This window comes from Pseudoliparis swirei, chromosome 4 (assembly GCF_029220125.1).
Source record: "Pseudoliparis swirei isolate HS2019 ecotype Mariana Trench chromosome 4, NWPU_hadal_v1, whole genome shotgun sequence".
Lineage (NCBI taxonomy): Eukaryota > Metazoa > Chordata > Actinopteri > Perciformes > Liparidae > Pseudoliparis > Pseudoliparis swirei.
In genome coordinates this window covers 26,958,888-26,975,612 of record NC_079391.1, presented here as the reverse complement: position 1 = coordinate 26,975,612, position 16,725 = coordinate 26,958,888, and the positions used below count along the sequence as shown (strand labels likewise).

The window sequence follows — 16,725 nt, the reverse complement described above, 5'->3', positions numbered from 1 at the left end:
AAGCGAAACTATTTTTTCGCGCGACCGAATCCCATGAAAAGTCAACGTACAGACGCATGTGGCTGCGATAGACGCGATATTTTCCCGGGCGGCGCATTTGGGCCGACGCGATGTGGGCGACGCGTTTACAGCGGCGCAATTTTCGCCCCTAGTTGAAATATTTCAACTTTGAGGCGGTTATCTCGCAACTCGGGCCAATCAGCTCTTGAGTTCTCTCTCGTAGCTGGAAGCGGAAGTCTTTCAGACGTAACAGTAACTTCATCGGTGAAAGTGACCGAGCTGAGTGAGCCTACGGGTGATGTCATGAACCCAAACACGAGGGCGGTAGATGTTTCGACGTGTGTGGGATATCCTCAATAAGTATATAGCAGAAATAGTGGATCAGGCCACGGAGTATTATATGTATTATAAAGTATTATACTATATGCATTATAAAGAAATAAAGGTGGAATATTATAGCCTGTAAACTATTTGATTTGCCTGCAAAATGTTGACTTAAAAAATACTTAATATTTTATTTAGGTACTTTTACAGTTTAACAAGAAATACGACCTTCAAAAGTAAGAATGCATTCAATAAATAAAAAATCAACAATGCATCTGGCAAAAGGGTCTTAAGTTAACATAAAAATGTTTAAGCAGGAAAATAATTGTAAATAAGGAAACAAAACAATCAAAACAACCACGCAACAGTTCACCAACGGCAGTCAATTGTCAGTCAATCATAAATTCGGTCAACAAACAGATCTGTAGTAATAAAAAATATATATTCAAAGAGTTTTATTCACAGGGTATCTTAGTTTTAAACTCATATATATATATATATATGGGTTGCATCTTGGCGAAACATAATGCGTGTCTTTTTAAGAGATACTGAGCCTCTTCGCCAACAGAGTCCAAAATCCTGTGAGGTTCGGGAGGGCGTGTCACTTGCCAACTTCCTGATTTTTACATATTTTGTCCATTTTGTCCACCTAGCTGTGTATATGTCCCTTCTCAGTCTCAGAAGGAAGATCATTCTTTCCATCTCGTGGATTTCTTTAATTATTTCAGTCCAGTTTTCTGTTGAGGGCGGGTCGGTTTGTAACAATTTACCAGTTATTGATTTTTTTGCTGCTACTGTTAGTATTTCTCGGAGGTACCTGTCATTTCCTGTTATTCCTTCTGGAAGATCACCCAAATAGAGTGATTTGCATGTAAATTGAATCTGTTGTCCCAGAATGTGTTGCATAATTGTACATTGTGCATAAAAGTGCTCTCCCAGAATATTTGTATTTTGGGGCAGCTCCAGAAGATGATTCGCTGTCCCCTCCCCGCAATTTCTCCAGCATTCAATTCAATTTATTTTATTTATCCCTTTATCACAAATTACAAATTTGCCTCAGAGGGCTATACAATCTGTACACATACGACAGGCCTATTCAACTAGCGGCCCGCGGGCCGGATGCGGCCCGTTTGAGTTTAACTATGGCCCGCAAGACTGCCTGCAAATCAGTATAGCTTGGTAAGAAAAAATAAAACTGACGGACACGCCTCTTTTATACATTGAGACATCTAACCCAGAGCCATTGAGTTTCACTGTTGCCTCAACCAAACCTGTATGGTTACATCTTTATGTTACGCACCCGTGTTGGTTGCCGTTGTTACACCCCTACTGGTTTTCAGACCTACTGGTTTCCCTGCGCGTGCGTTGTGTTCTCTTCACATCTGCAGCGGGGCTCTGTCTCGCGCACCAGATTTGTCACACATTCACAAACATATTGCTGGAGATCTTCAAGCCTCCGTTCATATCCATGTCGGCGGTTACGATTGTATAAGTGAGCAGTGCATCACAGCCACGGATGAAGAAATACATTTAATAAAAAATAAAAATAAAAAGATCGCCCGACCTGGTTTCGATCCCTTTCACGCAAAAGGAGTCTGCACTCAAAGACATGCAGTCTGTGCTGCGCCACCAGATATTAGTGTCATTTCAAGTAATTTATATATTGATCCATTAAGTCACATTTCTTATGTTTTCATGGGAACAGTTTAGTTGAGGGGATCTGAAACAACTGGTTGCCTTGAGCGGATATTTACACTTTGAAACATGTTTATAGTGATGCTTGTTCGCAACACTTTTGCCACACAATACCGACGCATTTTCGTGTGTGACTGTTTACCTGTGGAAATATACATTACTGTTTTTAATTTTGAGCCATTATTTGATCAATATTCTGTGCGGCCCTCACACCCCCCGTGATTTTCTTATTCGGCCCACTTGCTACTGAAGTTGAATAGCCCTGACATACGACATCCCTGTCCCAGAACCTCACATCGGATCAGAGGAGGATCCCTCTCCCCGGATGGACAGATGCAATAGATGTCATGTGACCGGCATGTTTGATTTGCTGTAGTTTGGTAGGTCTTCATTTTAGGGGTAATAAAGAAATGTAGATTTTAAGACCTCCTGTGACTAAAGTATCTAAAAAGTTATAGTCCCTCTTTGTATTATCCCTAGACATGTAAATGGTGCTTTAAACAGTGAATATTTGTAATATTTGTCCACCGATCTTTATGTATGACTAATTTCGAACATTTTATCGTCAAAATCGCTGAATGTGCCTATTTCCTGTTCAAACACAGGATGAAACGAGAGTTGAGGCAGCGACGAGTCGAGCCTCACCTCTGATTGCGCAATCCATCACAAGCTGGGTTGAGACATGCAATTGGCCCGTGCGGGTTGTCGTATCTCTGCATGTCGCCAATATAATGTTTGCAGATATGTTTATTTGCCCTGATTTCCCACAGTCTGGCTAAGGTCTTTAACCATTACAGTTTAATGTTTGTAAGTGACATATTTAGTTTTGCTGATGGTAAATAAAACTGCAGTGAAAAGGCACAGGGTGAGGCAGATAATACTCTGCCTCACTGAAGGGGGCGCTAGTGAGCCAACGGGTACTTGTTGCTGCTTCTTCTACGCAGAGGCACCAGGCGAGTCAAGTCCGTTTGTTTTTGTATTTTGCTACGCCAGACTGCCAAAATGGAAGAGGATTATATTATATCTAAGCTTAAACATGTATCAAAACTGCACTTTCAGTCAAAAGTGGACGTGATTAACACAGGTAGACCAACGACGGAGCTAAAAGGTTTGCTTCAAACTTTTTCTTAATTCAGGCTACCGCCGTTTAGCTAGCGTATGCTAATAGCGCGCTCGCGTTCTAGCGTTTCCGGTTCGGTGCTGTGACGTCACTCGTGACATCACAGCGTGCCGAAACAGAGTTTATATATAGAAGTGATTTCCAGCAGGAATTTACTCTGAATCTCACGCGGGTTCACCCTCCTGGGGAGGGGGGCCTCTGAGATTCACATTGGGGTGGGTGGGACAGCAAGCACACAGACAGAAAAACACACGAATCGAATTACTCCTAAACAAGACTATAATGCTTGTGAGCCAAGTTTATGCACATATATTCACGCTACTTTGCATTAAAAATATATATATATGTTTTGCCGCGAAGTACGTAAGTAAGTTTTACGTATCTGTAATATGTACCGTGTGCGCGTGTGTGTTGTGTGAAGAATGCTGATGAGACATGAAATAACCAGTAGCCAATTGAATAAGATCCCCTTTTGGGTTTATATATTTGTAAATCTGACACTAAAGGAGTCAGTGCCTCACCAACCATGAACCTCACCGCACGTCACTGGCCGCAACATAACAGAAGGGTTAATAAACTGCATGTTGATTGTGTTAAAGAGCAGCTCAGATACATGTAGAGTAGACATTCATAAACCCAAAGAGTCATTATTTACTTCCCATATTGTCTTTTTGGATTACAGTCATAAAGTCACAAATCCGTCTGGTTGCTACCTGAGAGATTCCATTGAATAAGTGTTGGAAGGGAAACTTAGGCAAAGTGTGCAGACTTACACTAGACCTCACCTTGTTGGTGTGTTCTGAACTACGCTTCCTCCTGGAGCTGCAGTGACACAGTGTGTTATATCATTTATGCGGCCTAGTGGAGAGTCTCTAGATTTTAATTACAAGCAGGGGTGAGTGAATTGTAGGAATATGGGGAGCATGTTTGGATATTGTAATACAATATATTTAAGATTTCAGGGGTTGCGTATCTCCTTTTGTTTTGTGCTACATTTATACAATGACATGACCGACAGTCTGTTCCTAAAGTTGTGATATGACAACTATAGAGTCACTGCCTGGTAGAAGCGCCGCTTAGTTCCGTGCACTAGACACACACGGCGTTTCTCAATATGCGTACTTGTGCGTACTTTCCTCTACTTGTGTTCTCGTGACTCGTGAAACGTCATCAGTCTCAGCCCGAGTACATGCTCCAATTCAAAGTTCGCTTCTCGCAAAGCACGGTCAAAATGCCCGGATGTGACTTGATCCTCCCACTTTCCGGAGGACGCATCAGAGGAGATTTGTGCTACTCTGGCCAGCCGATATCCCAGAATGCATTTCACCAGCAACTGGAAACAGTAGCGGAGGAGAAAATAAACAACTGACAGATGCCTTTTTATAAATACTACTGTTGAGTCACGGAATGTCATTTTAGGATGTTTTGTTTATTTGACTGTAAAAAATAATTTGCAGTGAATAATTAGAGTAAACCCAGGAGCAAGAACAGCTGATGTGGTGACGTCAAGTCAGCTGCTGTTCCAATCGCAGAAAGACCGTCCTCCCGTCCTCCGGAGTCTGGACTCCCAAGACCAGACTCCCAAGTCCAGACTCCAAAAGAACACAAGTCTGTACTCGTGTACTTTCAATTGAGAAACGGCTGCAGACCAGGAACCACTGACCAATCAGAGCAGACTTCTGGGGTTTAAAGAGACAGGCGCTAAAACAGAGCGTTTGAATACAGATATATTCAGACGGACAATATGAGAAAAATGATGTGTTTTGTGCAAATGTTCTCGTAACCCAACATTTTAGTATGAACCTAAACTGAGCACGACATGTCCTCTAAAGCAAAAAGCAAACCAGAGAAAAAATAGGAAACTTTCAACTGATTCACAACACTTTAGTTACACAAGTTCAGTGACCGTTAGTACAATGATAACAACGATAGTATAATTATGATAAGTTCTGCTCAGTAATTCTTCTCCGCTTCGCAACCTCTTCATGAATAATAACAAAATAATTGGTAAATTCACATTTAGTCACATTTGTTCTCATATAATTATAAAATCTTGTTTCCCTTAATCACACAGTCATTATTCAGAAGCTCCATCTGGTCATTTCAGTAAGCCGTGTCGTCATTAACGTCAAGTGCTTTGTGTATTCCGATTGTTAAATGACGGGCCACCAGGGAGAGCCTTCTGCATGTTGCATTTTGAGATCCTTATTGGCGTTCATTTCCTGTTGCTGGCACAATTATCCCTTTAACTGCTTATCAGCGTCGTTAGAGGGAATGGGTATCCTGGTAAATGTTTTCTTCTCCAGCCGCGCCTCGCTAACGTGTTGTTTCACTTTGTAACGCATGATGTGTCAAACTATGAGATGCCGCCGGCTTTTTTCCGTCGCGCGTCTCCTGCCCCGACAACACGTCTTTTCATCTACATCCTGTTAGTTATTTCATGATGTATGAATTTAAAATGGAATTGTCGTGCCGTAAGTGCCAGTCTGAGGCGCTCATGGTGTATGTATGTGTGTGTGTGTGTGTGTGTGTTGTGATTTGCAGGCAGCTACAGCAGCAGCAGCAAGCAGAGCTGGAGGTGCACCAAAGAGATGGACAGACGGCCTACGACCTTTCCCAGGTAACCTTGAGCTGTTCGCCACACTGTCAAAGACAGGAAGGGTCATTGTGTCACAGAACTCACATTCAAGCATCTTAACTAACTAATAACTAATTAAACATCAGTATGATTATGATATTTAATATTCAGGAGGGCTAATGTTTGCCAGATCTCTCCATAATGTTTCCTATTATTGTCAGGAGGTGGACCTTATCGCGGGAGGCCACTCGTGGCTTTGTTTGTCAATTAACTCAAGAAATATTTTATGTCGAGACGTCCGACGATAGTTTGGAGATAAAAAACATTAACAACCGTGAGCAAGAAATAATAATTCTAATCTTGTAAAGAGCTTGAGTTTAGCTTCATGCTGCTGCAGGGAGTCGTGATCTGTTTGGAGACCAAAAACAAGGAACACAAACATGCATATTCAGATAATTGCCTATCATCCCTAACGTCAAGCCTTCCGTCTCCTCCCAACATGTTCCTCACCCTCAGGTGCCGGTGGCCAGCGTCAGCAGCGGAGTCCACGAGGCAGGGAAGAACATCGACAAGACAGAAGTGCTGTTCTCTCAAGAGAGAGACCCGCGCTTCGCTGAGATGTACACCGGCATCGCTGGCTGTACGGCACACACACACACACACACACACACACATCAACAGACACTTACTCGTCACACTTGTTCTGATCGTTGCTGCTTCAGCTTCCCGCTGTCTCTCCTTCATGTTCCTCCTTTAATGCTGACCCTGCTCTGTTTGTGTCTGTGTGTGCAGCGGGAGATAAGAAGATGATGGTTCCCTCCTCTACAGCCGGAGGACAGCAGCTCTACTCTCAAAGCTCTCCCTTCCAGCAGGGACTCGCTGGTAAAAGCTTCAGGTACATGTCACATCCATCCCTCCCTCCTCAGGCCTCTGATGCAGGGGTCAGATTTTGAACTGACAATATGGTTGTCCTCTTATATTTTGAGTAATTAGGATACTAGATCAGCTAAATAATGGACATATGACATCCATGAATAAAAGCTGTATTCCAGTAACAGATCGTCATTATTTGTAGTTTGTGTTTGATCTGATACCCGACAGAATCTCAAGTGTTATCAGTTAACGTGTCCACCCTCAACTCCACTAATGGAGCTTCACACATCCAGCTGGTTGCTTGTCAATCTGTTCTCTTCCTTTTCAAATTCTGGTTCTATGGACCTTTGTGCTGATGCTCACCATAGAGCCACTAACCCTTCAGCACTGAAGTCTTGTATTGTGGGTTCTTCAAGTGACTCCAACATTAGCTCGTCCATCATCTGCACTCTGAGAGATGACCTACAGCCTGTCATGAACTAAATCCCCTCTCGTATGCCGCTGAAGAGAGAGTGGGAGAGAACCACACCACGGATCCAAATATACAACCTTATAACCCATATTTAGCTGTCACTAATGCAACACATATTTATTTGGTGTTCACTGTCCTTATATGTTACAGGTTAAATGTTTTCACTGATAGGAACCTAAAAAAAATACCCTTACTGCCAAGCCGGTGCTGATACTGTGTCCGTCTGAGCTTCATGTCTCACTCTGTGATGTGTGACTCTGTCCACACAGTTCCTCTGTGATCCATGTCCCCGGTGTGAATGACATCCAGCCATCAGGCTCAACCAATCAGAACCTAGCTCAGATCTCCAGACAGCTCAATCCAGGCCAGGTGGCATGGTCAGGCAACCGCCCGCCCTTCTCTGGACAGGTAACAGGCACACACACATTTGTCTTTGCTCCCCAGACTCCCATCTCTGGGGCTTGTTAACAGATGGTATTGGTGTGTGTGTGTGTGTGTGTGTGTTTTAACAAGCCCATCTCGTGTGTCTTCCACACACTTGTCAGTTCATTCCATTGAACTGAATTCTTTGTTCTGTAACCACTCGATGTCTCACAGTAACGAGAGGCGGATGATGCAATGGCTGAGTGTTTTCAGCACCTCTAAATACAGCAGACAGTAAGACATCATGCAGGGTTTCTTTGTGTACTGGAGGTTAAGCTGGTTCAGTTCTTCAATGCAGTCGGCCAACAATGGAAAAGAAACCTCAACTGTGCTCTGAAAAACAACATGAGTCGTCCCTGAAGAATGAGAGTCATCAAGGTGCCGTCGGCCCACAGAAAACCCAGACATGTGTTTGGTCTGGTGTCCTTGTAACAGCTGGAGGTTTGAATTGGAGAAGCAAAGAAACATCAGTCTGTAGGTTGTTAGTTAATCATGAATTAAATACTAAGTAGCCTGAATACTAAGTAGAGAAATCCTCAAAGTTCTGTTAATTATTTTTGTCTTCTTGAGCTGCTGTTGCTGTGAAATGCCTTTACACAGTTTACCTAAACCATGTCCCAAACTAAACATGTGCATTTTACATTTCATAAATGACAGAAGGTACCAAAACAGATGGTAATGCTAGAAATGCTGAGCCGTGTTTCTGTGATCCCATTCCAACTGCTTCTTTCAACACTATCTTCTATAACACTGTTAATGTGACTATCATGAAGGTGGAAATTAGGACAGCCGTTTTTTTTTATTATTCTGACTTTGTCTCGGTGATGAAATTGTGTCCGTTGTTATGGAATGGTGGACAGCTGTAAGTGCGACACTACCCGTGAAAAACACAGCTCCATTATTCATATGAATGGTGTTGGCTCATGTTTCATATCGTAGTTTGGGTTTGATGCTTGCGTTAAAGTCTCTTTTTTACATGTGTATAAAAATGGATATTAACTCATTTACCCATATTACAAAGCATGTTCAAACTTGAAAATACTAGTTTTGCATATGTCATACCTGTGGTTAGCATATGTAAGCAATCAGTTTGTTTTCAGGAAACCTAACGAAGGATAACGGGACACACTGAGCTGTGGACCCTGTGTGTCACGCTGAAGCTCACCGCCCTGATGTGCTGTACGTCTAAAGCCGTGTCTGTGCTCTCCAGGCCGGTAAAGCCCAGTCCAGTCCCTTTGGTATTGGTTCTGGCCACAGCTACCAGCCCGACCCGGCGTCCTACAGTCCCCTGTCGTCCCCGGCCACTTCCTCCCCCAGTGGCAACGCCTACTCAGGACTGACAAACCGCAGCACAGCTTTTGGTGAGCCCTCCTCTTCACTTCTTCTCCCGTTTCCTTACGGGCTGATCTGTTCTCCGCTTCGGTCTGTTGACATGTTGTGGAAGACTCTGCGTTTATTGTTTTCTGTCTGAAAACACAGCGCCGGTTCTGTTCTGTTGAAGATCTTATTAGGGACCGCTCGGTGGCTTTGAACTCAATATACCCGTTGTCTCTCTCATCCAAAATACCGCAAATCAAAAGAAATGGCATGACAATGATGCCGAGTGGATGTCTGCAGGAAACAAGAGCCAGTCGGAACACATGGGTCAGCTTGATGAGCTCGGTCAGCTGACCAGCCTCCGGCCAACTGCTGAGGTTAGCCAGCACTGGGGAGTCACACAGCATCCAAACAGAAAGATTCAGTTTCAGATTTGACTTTATTGTCATTGCAAAGAGAGCCGTATGCAGTGGATATGTGTAATATATATAAAGAGTATGTCCATACAGTAAAGTGAAGGTGCAAGTGTGATGTGGGGAGAGGTTGGCGATGATGGAGGGGGGGGATAGAGGATGTCAACGTGGAGAAAGAGTAGACAGATAAATGGTTTGAGTATAACATATGGGGGAATAGTTATTACCTTCGCATTGAAAATTATTATAAAAATTATTCACATAAGTCAAAAAGTATTAAACCGAATCGCATGAAATTTGGTGGGATGATTGGTTATTACCCGGGGACCATTTGATTAGATTTTGGGATTGATCGGGTCAAATGTCAAGGTCACGAAAAGGTCAAAATCTTCTTTTTACCATCAATGGCGGTCAATTTATATCCAATTGGCATGCAACTAATGCCAAAATGTTCATAATTCAATGCCCAATCTTGTGAGACATTGTCACAGTGCCACTCTGGATGCTCTGACGTTGTTGTGCCGGGATCACCTCATGTGGGAAGCCCAGTGGACCACCAATGTGAGCTCTTTTTATGGCCGATTGCTTCAGGGAGTGAGCAGGGTCGTCCTTCAATCAGAGGATCGGCGGTTCGATCCCCGGCTCCGCTAACCCATGTCGATGTGTCTTTCGGCAATTGCTCCCGTAGCTGTGTCGACGGTTTCTGAATATGTGTGAATGTTAGTTAGTCCTGATGGGCAGGTGGAGCCTTAGCCCCTCCCATCAGTGTATGAATGGGTGTGAATGAGGACGAGGAGGGAAGACTAGAAAAGAGATGTACAGGTCTATTTCCCATTTTAGGAATGTCAGTGCATGTCACACGTCGTATTGCCTGAACTCTCTGAATGCTCCCACTTCTCCTGGTCATGTGAAGGCACCTTTAACGCTGAGGTGGTTTCCTGTAAAATGTGTGTTGGCAGAATGTCAAAAGGTGTCTGATGCCAAAGGAGCACAAGCGATGACATGCCCTGTATCAATGGATCCTTCAACATTACCGAGGAGACCGCGGCTGAAACGTGGTCACATTCTATTCACATTCTGTATTTAGTTATAATAGGAAAGCCATTCCTTTGTGTTATTTTCTGTCTTGGTACAGATGTAATGACATGGATGGGGAAGCAGAGCTAACAGAGTCCGAGTCATCCACCGTGAACATACATTTTTCTCACATAAGCTGTTTTGAAAGAGCTCTCTGACAACAAGGTGAAGAGGTAAAAATATTCCGAATTTAGCGTACACTAAACTGATATAGATTTTTTCAGGTGTCTCAAATACATCTACAGCAGTACATTGGTTACACATACAAACAAGTACAAGTATTACAGCAAGTAGTAGTCATTGTACTACTTACTACTGCTTCTATAGCTTTTCTTTGGGGGGTATTTTAGCCAGAGATTTAAAAATCCTATTCTTAAAATCGAATCATTTAATAAAATGTCTTTATTAAAATGGTTGTTATTGTGGGGAATTTGTTACATGGACATGAACAAAATTCTCTCATGCACTTTAGCTTCACGTGTTCCACGGATATGTTGGAGAAGACTCATCTAACTAAGTGTTTGTATGATTACACGTCAGACCGTAGTGTAGAGCATTTCATGGTGCAGGCCTACCGGAGAAAATTTATATGTTTTCCATCCCTCAAGAAACCTTAACAGCCTCCTACACTTCACTCCTCATTCCTCGAGGAAGCATTCCTTTTAATCCCCTCTCACTGTTCTCACATACCAAGACGACACCTGACTGCTTCTAAAACAGAATCAACATTATTTTTGTACGTGAAAGTATCAAATTCTTAGTGCAGATTAGATTAGCACAATCACAAATGTAGATTAGCCAGGAGAGACAGATAGACACCATGGGAGTCAGATAGACACCATGAGAGTCAGATAGACACCATGAGAGTCAGATAGACACCAATAGAGTCAGATAGACACCATGAGAGTCAGATAGACACCATGAGAGTCAGATAGACACCATGGGAGTCAGATAGACACCATGAGAGTCAGATAGACACCAATAGAGTCAGATAGACACCAATAGAGCTGCCACCTACTTCATTTATTCTTTTTCTCATTTTCTTTTCTTCATGTCAAGCTCATTTTGTGACATTCCATCTTCCCTCTCCTTCCATCCGCCGTTCTTTCCCTCTGCTGTCAGCCCATTGGAGGGATGACGACGTTGGGAACAGCCGCTGCCGTTCATCGGCTCTGCTGTTGCATTTGTTCATCAGTATTCACCAGCGATAAGCTCGGCTTCTTCCTTATCTCGTATGCTTCCCACTTCATGTTTACAAGCCCAGCCTCCTCTGTGTTTGGGTAATTACTGTTCCATCTGCATGTTGTACATGTGCTCTCCTTCCTCTCTCCCCCTATCTCACTGGCTTTTAGGTTATTATTGTGAAACAGTAAGAATGTTTGCAGGGGAGGCAGACCGCTTATCAATCTACTCTGCTTTAATGAACTCGGAAAACTGTCAAAACAACCTCGAACGAGTATGTGTGTGTGTGTTCATATCTCTGAATTGTCAGTCAGGCAATGAATTAGTTTGTGGATGACATTTTGAAATGATAGTAACGGCGCATGAACCAGGACTTTATGTGACAAAGACTTATATAAGACATGTATTTTATTTCTCATATTGTAGTCGGGCAGAGTATTGTTTAGAAAAATGGTCATCTCAGTTTGCTTATTAAATGAACACCGATACCAAAAGAGAACATGATTCGATCATGTGAGTGGAAGAACAACGAGTTTATAAATAGAGGCGTGCAGACGGTGAAGCCGGACTCTCCAACGGCATCTCGGCCCACTGAGCAGCCAACCCCACTTCAATCAGGGAGAGAGCCATTGGATGAAGAAAGGAAAATGTTTACAGTTTACAGATGATATGAAATGATGAAGTCTCAGTCTTTGGCGCTTGGACTCTACGGGGAGATTTGTAATCGAGGGCCGACTGACCCGGTCAGCAACGAGATGGATCCCCCTCGAGGAGTCCAGACCTGGTGGAGCTGATGAGCCGATGGGATGATGAGTTGAAGCTGATGGACCCGTGGAGATGGGTGGAGATGGGGCGGCGGAGGGGTGCGTAGCGGCAACATGAACTGAAGGTAGAGATCCAGCCATATTAAAACGAGACGGCAGTAAGATAATAGGCTCGCCATGTCATTGTTTCCCCGTGCTTATTGGAGAGAGGGGACCAGCTGATCTGCGCAGCTGGTGTCATGATTGACGGCGCCGACAGCGAGTAAACAATGAGTGAGCATGGGTGAGAAATGATTAGCAGACATATGAGGGACACATGGCTTGAGGGGTTTGTGCTTCCTGTCTGAACTTGCACTGAAGCTCCATTCCACCACACTGGACATCCCCACGCGGCTCACTGTAGGGTCTTCATTCTGAGATCAGATTACTGCACAGAACAAACACCAGTCTGTACTATCGGACCCGTACCAACGCTCTGAACATGCCATTGAACCACAGCGCTGGTCCATTGTTTCATTCTTCTTTAAACAAGTAATCAGTCAAACTAACGTCTGAGGGAAACCCCCTGTGTGTCTCCAGATGTGTCGGGGGAGAGCAGTCAGAGTGGAGCCCAGTTCCAGGGCCGTCCCAGTGAGGTCTGGTCCCAGTGGCAGAACCAGCATCACTCCCAGCAGGCCGGGGAACAGCACACACACCCTAACCCCAGCCAGACAGAAGTCTTCCAGGTAACACACACACACACACACACACACACACACACACACACGCGCGCGCGTCCAGCTGCTGGCTGCTGACCACCGTACACAGATATGTGATATGACTGTTTACCCTCCCCGTGTCTCCGCAGGACATGTTACCCATGGCCGGAGATCCAACCCAGGGAACAGCCAACTACAACATAGAGGACTTTGCTGACCTCGGCATGTTCCCTCCCTTCTCTGAGTAACCCCCCCGCCCAGCCCCACCCCCCCCCTCCCCCTCCTTTCTTCTCCCCTCTGCCTCTCAGAATTGGACTGAAGTGTGCGTTCATCTGTCACGTTGTCTCATTTTTCTACATATCGCCGGAATCACTAACAAGCCGCCGATGTGCGGCGCGGTGAATGTCCGGCGACGCCGTTTCACGCTAATGTCCCGCGCGACATGTATTCGTGAACACACACATACCTCATCCGTGCAAAAGGAGGAACCGCGCCTGACGGATGGATGTGCCCTCCGTCAGCCGGCGTCCGCCCTCCTGTCACTCTTCACCGGGACAGACTCGGTCTCCGTCCCCCAGTCGGTCCAGCTCCCTGCAGGCGGCCTCGGGAGTTCAGTCAAAAGGACGATCGCTCTGATCAGCCACGATCTTTTGTTGACTCTTCCTGTCCGTCACATCTGACGGAGTGGAACTCGAGTCATTTCGTTGTCAGCGGTTCATGTCTGCAGGCATCCGTGCGGACGAATCATCGTGAGGCAGGGCAGCCGGTCAGTGCCTTCCATGTCACTTGTTAAATAAACCGTCTCACGGTTCTACCCCAGATCTTATTATTTTCAAGTTCCGTTTGATATAATAACATTTGACCTACATATTAATTTATTGAATTAGCAAGGAAGACCGTGTGGGATCATCGAACATGTCGGTCACGGTGTTGACGTGAGAGCGGACGCGGAGCTCCACGCCACAGTGTCGCGGTCATTAATCGTGACTTGTGCGTACACCAAGGTTGTACTTCGGTAAAAGGCTAAAGGTGTTCCTCCTCGACTGGAAAAAATTACTGCAAAACATTTGGCTCATGGCGGAAGCCCCGAGAGGAAATTGAGACATTCTGGTTTCCTCCGTGTGATCTAAATAGTTTCCTCTCCTGTGTTTGTGACTGAAGAATAGAAGAAACGGATCGAGACGTCCATCTCAAATATAACTAGAACGGGCACTCGGTAGAGCGCATACCTTCGCATATCACAAGATTGGTCATTGAATTATGAAAATGTTGGCATTAGTTGCATGCCAATTGGATATAAATTTACCGTGCTATGGTAAAAAGAAGATTTTGACCTTTTCATGACTTTGACCCGATCGATCCCAAAATCTAATCAAATGGTCCCCGGATAATAACCAATCATCCCACCAAATTTCATGCGATTCGTTTTAATACTTTTTGAGTTCTGCGAGTAACACGAATACAATTTAATAAATAAATACACGGCGATCAAAACATAACCTTTCGCATTTTCAATGCGACGGTAAAAACGAGCGTCATTTCCCAACATGAATCTCAAATACTAAAATGAGAGAAGCGGTCTCAAATGTAACTCCCGAGCACATCTTGCTGCTGCCGGTGTTGCCGTACGCACGCGGCGTGTTGCAGCATCTTACGGCAGCGGCAGCCGCACTGTCAACAATTTCTCGTGAAATGTTCTCGTTTGAGTTGTAATGTCCCCGAGCGCTCCAAACACGAGGTTCATGTCTTGTGTTACAAGTTCTGTAAACAAAAAAGTCCCTCGGAGCACGATGAGGAATCCTGCCCTTTTTCCTTTCACCTGATCTGAAGTGATAAACACAAGAGAGATCAAACAAGAAAAAAATGCATCACCACAGTTTGTTGTCCGCTCCTCTCGGGCCGTAACGCACGGTGACTTTTCAAAAGACGACGTCGAGACGGCCCCTCCTCCCGTGTTGCCCCCGCGGGGCTCCGATTTTAGCATGATTTTATTGCAGCGTGAGCACACGGGAGGAATATGACCCTCGACAATAACTCTCAGCAGGTCATACATGCGACACAGAGGCTGCTGCTGATATTCGTGCCAAAAGTAGAACGGAGCGAGTCTGCTGAGCGTTCAGCCAAAGTACATCAATACAGCACCACCCACCGCCTCCTCTGGGGGGACATGCGGAGAGCAGACGCCATGTCTGACGTACACCTCCATCATGTCTGACGTACACCTCCGTCATGTCTGACGTACACCTCCTTCATGTCTGACGTACACCTCCTTCATGTCTGACGTACACCTCCATCATGTCTGACGTACACCTCCGTCATGTCTGACGTACACCTCCTTCATGTCTGACGTACACCTCCGTCATGTCTGACGTACACCTCCACCATGTCAGTGGTCTCCCTCCCTCATGTCCTAAGCACACCTCCGTCATGTCCGGTGTACACCTCCGTCATGTCCGGTGCACACCTCCGTCATGTCCGCTGTCCACCTCCGTCATGTCCGCTGTACACCTCCGTCATGTCCGCTGTCCACCTCCGTCATGTCCGCTGTACACCTCCGTCATGTCCGCTATCCACCTCCACCATGTCAGTGGTCTCCCTCCCTCATGTCCTAAGCACACCTCCGTCATGTCCGGTGCACACCTCCGTCATGTCTGGTGCACACCTCCGTCATGTCCGTGCACACCTCATGTCCGGTGCACACCTCCGTCATGTCTGGTGCACACCTCCGTCATGTCGTGCACCTCCGTCATGTCGCACACCTCGTCATGTCCGGTGCACACCTCCGTCATGTCGGTGCACCTCCGTCATGTCCGGTGCACACCTCCGTCATGTCGTGCACACCTCCGTCATGTCCGTGTACACCTCCGTCATGTCGGTGCACACCTCCGTCATGTCGGTGCACACCTCCGTCATGTCCGTGTACACCTCCGTCATGTCGTGTACACCTCCGTCATGGTACACCTCCGTGTCCGGTGTACACCTCCGTCATGTCCGGTACACCTCCGTCATGTCCGGTACACCTCCGTCATGTCCGTGCACACCTCCGTCATGTCCGGTGCACACCTCCGTCATGTCCGGTGCACCTCGTCATGTCGTGCACACCTCCGTCATGTCGGTGCACACCTCCGTCATGTCGGTGCACACCTCCGTCATGTCCGGTGCACCTCCGTCATGTCCGCTGCACACCTCCGTCATGTCCGGTGTACACCTCCGTCATGTCCGGTGCACACCTCCGTCATGTCCGGTGCACACCTCCGTCATGTCCGGTGTACACCTCCGTCATGTCCGGTGTACACCTCCGTCATGTCCGGTGTACACCTCCGTCATGTCCGGTGTACACCTCCGTCATGTCCGCTGTACACCTCCGTCATGTCCGGTGCACACCTCCGTCATGTCCGGTGCACACCTCCGTCATGTCCGGTGCACACCTCCGTCATGTCGGTGTACACCTACGTCATGTCCGGTGCACACCTCCGTCATGTCCGGTGCACACCTCCGTCATGTCCGGTGCACACCTCCGTCATGTCCGGTGCACACCTCCGTCATGTCCGGTGCACACCTCCGTCATGTCCCGTGTACACCTCCGTCATATGTCCGTGCACACCTCCGTCATGTCCGGTACACCTCCGTCATGTCCGGTGCACACCTCCGTCATGTCCGGTGCACACCTCCGTCATGTCCGGTGCACACCTCCGTCATGTCCGGTGCACACCTCCGTCATGTCCGGTGCACACCTCCGTCATGTCCGCTGTACACCTCCGTCATGTCCGGTGCACACCTCCGTCATGT

At 46.1% G+C, this 16,725-nt stretch overlaps 1 protein-coding gene across 2 annotated transcripts in view; it reads left to right on the top strand.

Annotated features, from left to right (window-relative positions):
• The window catches only part of arnt2 (aryl-hydrocarbon receptor nuclear translocator 2), a 54,162-nt gene extending 38,556 nt beyond the window's left edge, over positions 1-15,606 (top strand). For both annotated transcript variants that reach the window (XM_056412569.1, XM_056412570.1), the window contains exons 13-19: positions 5,684-5,759; positions 6,234-6,357; positions 6,510-6,612; positions 7,332-7,470; positions 8,696-8,846; positions 12,818-12,963; positions 13,086-15,606. In XM_056412569.1, coding sequence (XP_056268544.1) covers positions 5,684-5,759; positions 6,234-6,357; positions 6,510-6,612; positions 7,332-7,470; positions 8,696-8,846; positions 12,818-12,963; positions 13,086-13,184 — 838 coding nt within the window. In that variant the 3' untranslated portion in view covers positions 13,185-15,606. The remainder of the gene's footprint in view (positions 1-5,683; positions 5,760-6,233; positions 6,358-6,509; positions 6,613-7,331; positions 7,471-8,695; positions 8,847-12,817; positions 12,964-13,085) is intronic.
• Positions 15,607-16,725: the final 1,119 nt, after the last annotated feature.